General features: G+C 41.0%; 1 protein-coding gene across 1 annotated transcript in view; it reads right to left on the reverse strand.

Annotated features, from left to right (window-relative positions):
* The window catches only part of C5H1orf87 (chromosome 5 C1orf87 homolog), an 85,214-nt gene extending 78,250 nt beyond the window's left edge, over positions 1-6,964 (reverse strand). The window contains exons 1-2 of the mRNA XM_003265155.2: positions 6,891-6,964; positions 5,735-5,868 (exon numbers count right to left, since the gene is read on the reverse strand). Of these exons, the coding sequence (XP_003265203.2) occupies positions 5,735-5,841 (107 nt within the window). The 5' untranslated portion in view covers positions 5,842-5,868; positions 6,891-6,964. The remainder of the gene's footprint in view (positions 1-5,734; positions 5,869-6,890) is intronic.
* Positions 6,965-9,081: the final 2,117 nt, after the last annotated feature.

Below are 9,081 nucleotides of genomic sequence, written 5' to 3' on the forward strand. Positions count from 1 at the left end.
CATCAACCCGTCACCTACATTAGGTATTTCTCCTAATGCTAACCCTCCCCTTCCCCCAATCCCCCACTGACAAGCCCTGGTGTGATGTTCCCCTCACTGTGTCCATGTGTTTTCATTGTTCACCTCCCACTTATGAGTGAGAACATGTGATGTTTGGTTTTCTGTTCCTGTGTTAGTTTGCTGAGAATGATGGTTTCCAGCTTCATCCACGTCCCTGCAAAGGACATGAACTCATCCTCTTTAATGGCTGCATAATATTTCATAGTGTATATGTGCCCCATTTTCTTTATCCAGTCTACTATTGATTGGCATTTGAGTTGGTTCCAAGTCTTTGCTATTGTGAACAGTGCTGAGATAAACATACGTGTGCATGCGTCTTTATAGTAGAATGGTTTATAATCCTTTGGGTATACACCCAGGAATGGGATTGCTGGGTCAAATGGTATTTCTGGTTCTGAATCCTTGAGAAATCACCACACTGTCTTCCACAATGGTTGAACTAATTTACACTCCCACCAACAGTGTAAAAGCGTTCCTATTTCTCCACATCTTCACCAGCATCTGTTGTTTCCTGACATTTCAATGATTGCCATTCTAACTGGTGGGATATAGTATCTCATTGTGGTTTTGATTTGCATTCCTCTAATGGCCAGAGATGGTGAGCTTTTTTTCATATGTTTGTTGGCCGCATAAATGTCTTCTTTTGAGAAGTGTCTGTTCATATCCTTTGCCCACTTTTTGATGGGGTTGTTTTTTTCTTGTAAATTTATTTAAGTCCCTTGCAGATTCTGGATATTAGCCCTTTGTCAGATGGATAGATTGCAAAAATTTTCTCCCATTCTGTAGGTTGCCTCTTCACTCTGATGATAGTTTCTTTTGCTGTGCAGAAGCTCTTTAATTTAATTGTGTCCCATTTGTCGATTTTGGCTTTTGTTGTAATTGCTTTTGGTGTTTTAGTCATGAAGTCTTTGTCTATGCCTATGTTCTGAAGGGTATTGCCTAGGTTTTCTTCCAGGGTTTTTTTGGTTTTATGTTTTACATTTAAGCCTTTAATCCATCTTGAGTTAATTTTTGCATAAGGTGTAAGGAAGGGGCCCAGTTTCCGTTTTCAGCACATGGCTAGCCAGTTTTCCCAGCACCATCTATTAAATAGGAAATCTTTTCCTCATTGCTTGTTTTTGTCAGGTTTGTTGAAGATAGATGGTTGTAGATGTGTGGTGTTATTTCTGAGACCTCTGTCCTGGTCAATGGATATTTCATAATGCCCTCTACTACCCCCACCTTTAGCGTGCCAGGGTCCCTCCTAAAACGTGGCATCCAGAATGAAGTGTGCAGTACTCCACTGAGTTCTGTGTAGAGTGAGCCTCCACATCTCTCTATCTGAATACCCTTGACTCATGCTAAGCTCAAACACAGGCAATACCCAAACATTTATTCCATATAACCATTTCCATGTACACTTCTCCAAAGATAGCCTTTGCATATATTTCTGTTTATTTAATCTTGTTGGTTTTAGCTTATTTCCCTGCCAAGTCTTCTCAGCTTTCTGCTACCTACGGGTTTACTAAAACAATTTGTCTATCTTCCTTTGACTGTGTATTAAAAACTGTTGAATACACAGAGCAGGGTCATACACACAAATCCTCCCCACCTCCAGCAAGTTGTGATTATATCAATTGTTCCATCACCACTTTGTTGGTGTATCACCTATCTCAACACTATCCAGTCTAGAGTTCTCTGCCTTGTTTCAGGTCTTTGTGAAAAAGATGTACCCAATGACTCACCAAAATCAATACATACTGTCTTTATCATTCTCTTCATTTGGGCTGCAGTAATCTTGTCAATGATGAGAATGGAACCAGTTTGACATATTCTATTTTTAGTCAATGCATACTTACTCTTGGTGATCATCGCTTTCATGTTTTATTTTCACAACTAATGTAGTTAATTCCTTGGCCTACGGTTTTGGCAGGGATTGTCCACAAGCCTCTGACTCTGTGATATTATTACTAGCTTCTATCTCCTTTCTGAAAATGAGATTATTTGTCTCCTGTCACATGGCATGTTACTCATCAGGGTTCCATGGTAACATCTGGATGTTATTTTAACAGCATGGGCCTTTAGATTTGGATTTATTTAAAGCAAGTAAGTATTATCTTTCTAGATCTTTATTTTTCTTGGCAGCCATGTTACTCTAATTTATTTAATAGGCTTTTACCATGTACAGGATTTTATCCTCTGCGCTGGGGATATAGTCGTGCATATACAATTTACAGTAAAATGGGGAGACAGAAATGTGTAGGAAGTTGTAAGCATGTACTGTTCTTTATGGGTGTTACAGGAGCCGTCAGGTGGGGCAGGCAAATGTGGGTCTGGTGGTGGCAGCATATCATTAGATTTTTATTTTAGAAAGATCACGCTGGCCATACTTGAGAATGGGGATTCTCAAACTGGAATGTGTGGAGGAGTCACCTGAAAATTCAGGTTTAAAGTAAGATTCTGACTCAATATATCAGGAAGGGAGCTGAGGTTCTGTTTCTAACAAGTTCCCAGCTGAGACTGATGCTGGAGATCCATGCACTACACATTCAGGAGCAAAGCTGCAGAGAGTCAATTAGAGAGTGTGAAGATTAGAGACAGGGAACTAGGTTGAAATGCGGTTATGGTGACCTAGGAGGAAGATGATGATGGCACAAATAGGGGGAAACTTGTTTCACTCCTTGAAGCCTGCAGATTAGTCTCTTTTGCTTTTTTGTGAAATATATGTATACTAAATAAAAGCATTTTTCTTTGACCTGTGAACAATTATACAGGTTAACTTAAGGAAAGAGGGAAGGAGAGCTCCATTCCAGTCTTAGTTCTTAATAACCAGCCTGGAACTTCAGGGGCTTGCTTTAAGACCACTGAGGCCTTAGCTATCTCACCTCATCTGTAAAATGGGAGGCTGGTTGTTATGGGTTGAACTGTGGCCCTGCCAAGATTCCTGTGTTGATATTGTAACCCCCATAACTCAGTATATGACCTTATTTGGAAATAGGGTTATTACAGATGTAATGAGTTGAGATTAGGTCATACTGGATTAGGGTGGGCCCCTAATTTAATTGACTGATGTCTTTATAAAAAGGGGCAATTTGGACACAGATGCACATGCAGGGAGAAAGCCATGTAAAGCTTGGAGATATGCTGCCACAAGCCAAGGAACTGCGAGAAGCAAGGGGAGGCCTAGAACACATAGGTCCTTCTCTGGCACCTTTGTAGGGATCACAGCTCTATGGACACTTTGACTTCAGACCTCTGGCCTCCAGACCTTGAGACCATGAACTTCTGTTGTTCTAAGCCACCCAGTTTGTGGTACACTATTACAGCAGCCCTAGCAAGTTAATATAGTGGGCTGCATCTAAAAGGCCACCTTCAAGTCTGTCATACTATCCCATCATCAACACAGGTCCTGCAGGAAATCTGAGCAAAATGTGGTTATACAGAAGATTTCTGTTTTTCTATCCATTATTGATCCATGATTTTCTTCTAATTCAAATTTTCATTTTGGGGAAGCCTTTATTTTTTGATGTTTACCTATGCTTCTTAAGTGGATTTTTATTAATGGATTCAACTTATTCAACCCAAAGAAAACACCCTTTTGAGGTCCTGGTTTATGAGTATAAACACTTTTGGGAAGACAGATTCTGCGGCATGAATGACATGATAGTGGCGGCACTTTCCTTACCTGAGCAACAAGAAGCCTTTAAGAATTATTTATTTTTAAACATACAAGAATATTTTAGCAATGCACATTAATTATCCTATGTCATCCCAGCAACAGTAACGTGAAGTCTATAGGAAACACAGCAAACAAACAAAATACCCATCTTACTACCTAAAAAAATACCAGTTGTTATAGTATAATAGGAGAGATAGAACTGCATATTTTATTTTACAGTTAATTTAGCTGATTTAACGTACTCTTTTATTTCTTGGTTCCTGAAGTTTAGAAAACAAAATGGGGAAAGGCACCTTCCTATAAGATAAAGCTAATTTTTCACTATTTTAAAAATTAAATACTACTCCTTGCTTTCTGTTTAAAAACATATTAAGCTCCATACCCTTGGAAAAAGCAAGGGGTTTGGGAGGGAATAAGGCTAAACAAACAACCTAAAGAAGGAATGGAATTAGTAATAATATAGTCTTCCAGGTAGGAGATCTGAGCCAGGTATCCAAACTAATTCTATTTACTTTTCTTGACAGTGACAGGGATTTGACATATCTCAAAATAATCACTTACCATATCACAGTGTCTTAGTTTCCTCATCTACAAAACAGACATAAACTGTGTCCTAGGCATAGAATATAAAAGGGACATCAAGCATTTCATAGAAAGAGGTTTAATTTTTTGTTACGTTTTATATCTATAGAAAGACTTCTATAATGATAGCAGAATTATTTACTGAGCATGTTATTTATAATAGACACTGGAAAGGTACTTTGCATACTTTTTCTCATTTAATCCTCACAATAACCCTATTACTAGATACGTGTTGTTTTATCCCCATTTCATATATGTAGAATCTAAGGCCAAAGATGTTAATTTATTTTCCCAATGTCAAAAGGCAAGAAAGAATCAGACCTAAGATTCAATTTCACACCTCTCAGCACTGTAGGGATCTCAAATGTATGAATCACGTGCTGCAAACCTCAGTTCCTGTGCAGTGGAAGACATTACTAACTGATTATAGCAGTCATTTTGGAATCCCTCTAGACCTTACAATACTGATAGTGGGTAAGAGGAACTAATGTGCCTTTCTAAAGCCTTATTAAAGCCTGTACTTCATAACAGCAGTCTTGGTGACCTGCATTCAGCGATTTTGATTCAGCAGACCTTGAGCTGGTTCCTGAATCTTTATTTTTGAGATCTCTCCCGGTGATTCTGATGATAGCTAGGTTTAGTAAAAATTTCTTCTTGCACCTATGTTCAATGATACCATATCTTTGTATATTTGTTCAGTCTATGAGTTTCTGAAATAGAAAATAGAGCTAAGGAAATAATCTTAGGAAGGAAAAGTAATTTTTGACTAGCTATTACTTATGGAATGCCTACTATATGAAAGACAGATCTAGTACCTTCCCTCCTTTTTTGAGCCACTGAAACTCTGTAAGAAAGAGCTAGTCATACTCTTCTGTGCTGAAACATCTAGTGAATATTAGAAATATATGAGTGTCATCTCTTAAATGTGACTATGATGGGTTTGGAAGAGAAGAAAGAGATCTTAGCCATGATCTGAGAAGCCCAAGCTTAGAGGAGTATCAAATACAAATAGGAGTAAGTGAAAACCTTACAATTTATGATTCTGTATTAATCCTACTCCTTTAATTCACAACAAATTGACTAATAAACCTCCCCCACTCTCCCCAAAATTACTACATGTGGTAGATTACAAGCCCGATGAGAAAAGGCAGCAATGCTCCATTAATATTTATAAATGTCGCAATGCTCATATTTCCCATCTATTTGGAAAATCAGCCCAAGTAATTAAGGAGTATGGGGAATTATAAAGATGAAAAGTATCAGGAAAACAGTGCACATGGAAGTTATCAACACGATTTTACCTCTACTGTTGCATCCTAATGATTTCGTTTTCCATGGATGGCATTTTTTAAGTTTAAATTTCTGGATGAAAACAAAACAATAAAACTTCATTATCATCCAAGCAACATACGTATTTTTCAAATATGGACTTACGTCTTTGGCTTCTCCACGAGGTATCGAAAGTGTTTACTTCCAATGATTTTCACTGTGATCTCAGGCATTGCATTTGATCCACAGGGAGTCTTCCAGGCTGAAGACATGATTCCTTTCAAAATCCCTTCAAATCCCTAGGGGCGAAAATAAGTAAATTGTTCCTCTTGATTTTCCATTAGAGAACTGCATCATCCTTGTCAATAACAACAAGCAACAATAATAGCAGGACAAAGTGTTTCACCTATATTACCTCACTTAACACTCCTAACAAAGGCATGAGAAAGATATTTTTAATTACTATTATCATTTTTGTTTTACTGTTGAGGAAACAAGCAAAATGTAGCTATATGACTTACTCACATCACATCACATCACATCACCAGTAATTAGCCGACTTGGGAATCTCACCTAAGAGGTCTGCACAGCAGATCTACTGAGTCATTAGGTGACTCTACCTTCCTGTACTACAAGACATAGGATGGAATTCCAGTGAGGTCAGAGCGGAAACAAGGACATTAGTGGGACATATGAAGAATCCATATTCAGCTCTGGTGTTTAGTTTCCCCATTTATGAGATCAGGGTAATTCCGGGTCTGTTCTCAGGGACTTGAGGGTGAATCCAAGGAGATAATGCATCTGAAGGGAGACTGTACACAAGAGAGACAGACTTTTGTTGTGATCACTGATCTCTTTCTACAACAATACAATGAATCTGAAATTGAACTCCTGCACAAGGTGTTTGAACAGTGATGCCAAGGGAAAATCAGTTCAGTAAATCTGGCCACAGCTGAACACTCCCTTTTAGAACCACCCGGAGAGTGAAAGTCCTTTAGAAATCATTCTACTCCAAAGGATCCTTCACAGATTTGAAAACTAAGGCCCAGAGAGGGTGTGTTATTTGACAAGGATCACAGAGGAATGAAGGACGGGACTGTTTCCAGTACTTGGGTCTGATGTCTAGACCAGGGTTCTTCCTAAAAGTCCAACACTGAAGACCTGCTGTGCTAGGGCAGCCCCTCATCCCGGAGACTTGCAACCTCTTTGCACCTGTCTGGAATCTTCCAGACCCGGAATTCGTGATCCTCAAGTCTCCTCCCTGCCCAGCAGCTGCGTGTCGGCCCTGATTCCCCGGAGAGAACAGAATCGGGGGGCTTACCGCTAGGGCAGCGTCCCCACCCTGGCAGCTCAGAGGTGCGCGGTCCGTGCTTCTCCCCAGGAAGCTGACACTCTCAGACCTGGGGACGGGACGGGCCGTGGGGACGAAGCCCAGGAATCCGGCCAATCACAGGGCCCGCGTCGCAGGCGGCGCCTGTTCCACCCTGGTCGCTAAGGACGCTGAAGGCTGTTTCTGGGCGGGGACCAGGTTTTTCTCCACTGCCTAGGCAGTGGACCCAGGCTCTGGCTGCCGACGGGTGAAGAGCCTAGGTGTTTCTGATCTGTGCCTTCTCTGTTCCTCAGAGATACGCGGGCGTCCTTCTAGAAGCCCATCTCGCTCACCTGTGTGGTCACCCTTGTCCCGCCCTTCCTCCGAAGGCTTCATTTCCCTTTGTGAGTTTGCACATAGTTGAGATTCCACACAGTAGGTTCAAATCCAGACGTCTCCACTGTATAGCTTGAGTAAATCCCTTCTCTTCCCTGAGATTGTTTCCTCATCTCTAAAACGGGGCAAAATAATAACACTGTCCTAACTGGGATTTGGTGACTAAATTAAATAAGAATATCGGCCGGGCTCAGTGGTTCACGCCTGTAATCCCAGCACTTTGTTAGGCCGAGGTGGGCAGATCACGAGGTCAGGAGATTGAGACCATCCTGGCTAACATGGTGAAACCCCGTCTCTACTAAAAATACAAAAAATTAGCCGGGCGTGGTGGTGCGCACCTGTAATCCCACCTACTCGGGAGGCTGAAGCAGGAGGATTGCTTGAACTTGGGAGGTGGACCTTGCAGTGAGCCAAGATCGTACTACTGCACTCCAGCCTAGGCAACAGAGCAAGATTCCGTATCAAACAAAGAAACAAACAAACAAACAAACAAAAAGCAGAATATCATAGACTGATAATAATAACGTTGAGTACTATCTCTATGCCAGATCCCTTATGTGACAAGCTGGATAACTCTCATCTCACAAGTTAATAGTTATAAATAAAATAGTTTTACTTTATTTTAAAGAGAAAAGAAACAAGTTGGGGTATTGATAAACTACTCCAAATCCTGCAAAAGCAAGTACAGAGCTAAGATTAGAATATAGATCTGCATATCCTACATTTCCAGACAGTTGTTATTATGCTAAAAGAAACTTCAGCTGATGTAGGCAAAGACACTTGAGATTGATTCCCAAACGGTATTGTTATTTGCATCAACATAGGCAGCAGCAGCTCCAGCATCCGTACCCCTGCCTCCTAACCTCTAGCTGTTTTGTGCTTTACAGGTAAATGTATCAGCCACTGGCACATGCAGCCAGAGGTGGACAGCACACTCAGCTCCCCTCCAGGGGCTCACTCTCTAGTGGGTGAGACACACAGCCACAGTCTATGATATAGAAAGTGCTAAGGGAGCAGAGAAGTGGGGACAGCTCCCTTCTCACTCCTCCCTCCTAGCCTTCGTTTTGCTTCCAGATCAGTCTTCCCAAGGCCCAACTCTGACAAACCCCCTCCTCTACTCAAATGTCTGAAAGATCTCATCAGCCACAGCAGGTGTCTGTGGTTTCAAGACCTTCCACTATCTGACTTCAAGCTAGATCTCTAGCTTGATCTCCCACTACTTCTCCTAGGCTTGTTATGCTGCATCCAACCCAGTCTACTCGCTGGCCAGAATCTCCCTTTCATATCTCTGCCTCGGTGCCTTTGTTCACTTTGTTTCCTCTGCCTATAATGCCCTTCCATTTCTCATTGTGTCAGCCTGCCTATCCATTCTTTAAGTTGGATCTCAAATGATACGTGAACTTGGGAATCAGACACCTTGAGTTCAAATCCTTGCCCTGCTAGTTCAGTGTAATCTTGGGCAAATCACTTAACATCTTTGTGCTTTAGTTTCCTCTGCTATACAATGAGGATGACTTTTTGTGAAGTTTAAGCGATTTATATAAGAAAAGAACTTAGAACAATGCCTGACACATAACGAACAATGTAAATGTTTGCTCTTATTTTGGAAGAAGCCAAACTGGATTCCAGAGCTGAAAGTGGCTTCTTCATCTTATATATAACTTGTGGTTTCTCTCTTAGGAAATATGTCTGTCTTTGTCTGAGAGTGTGGTGTTTATTTGCTTCGGTTGTCCGGGCTTCTCGTGCTATGCTGTAGAGGGCTGAATAATGCCCCTCCCTCAAGATGTCTACCTTTTAATCCCCAGAA

Source organism: Nomascus leucogenys, chromosome 5 (genome assembly GCF_006542625.1).
Source record: "Nomascus leucogenys isolate Asia chromosome 5, Asia_NLE_v1, whole genome shotgun sequence".
NCBI classification, from domain to species: domain Eukaryota; kingdom Metazoa; phylum Chordata; class Mammalia; order Primates; family Hylobatidae; genus Nomascus; species Nomascus leucogenys.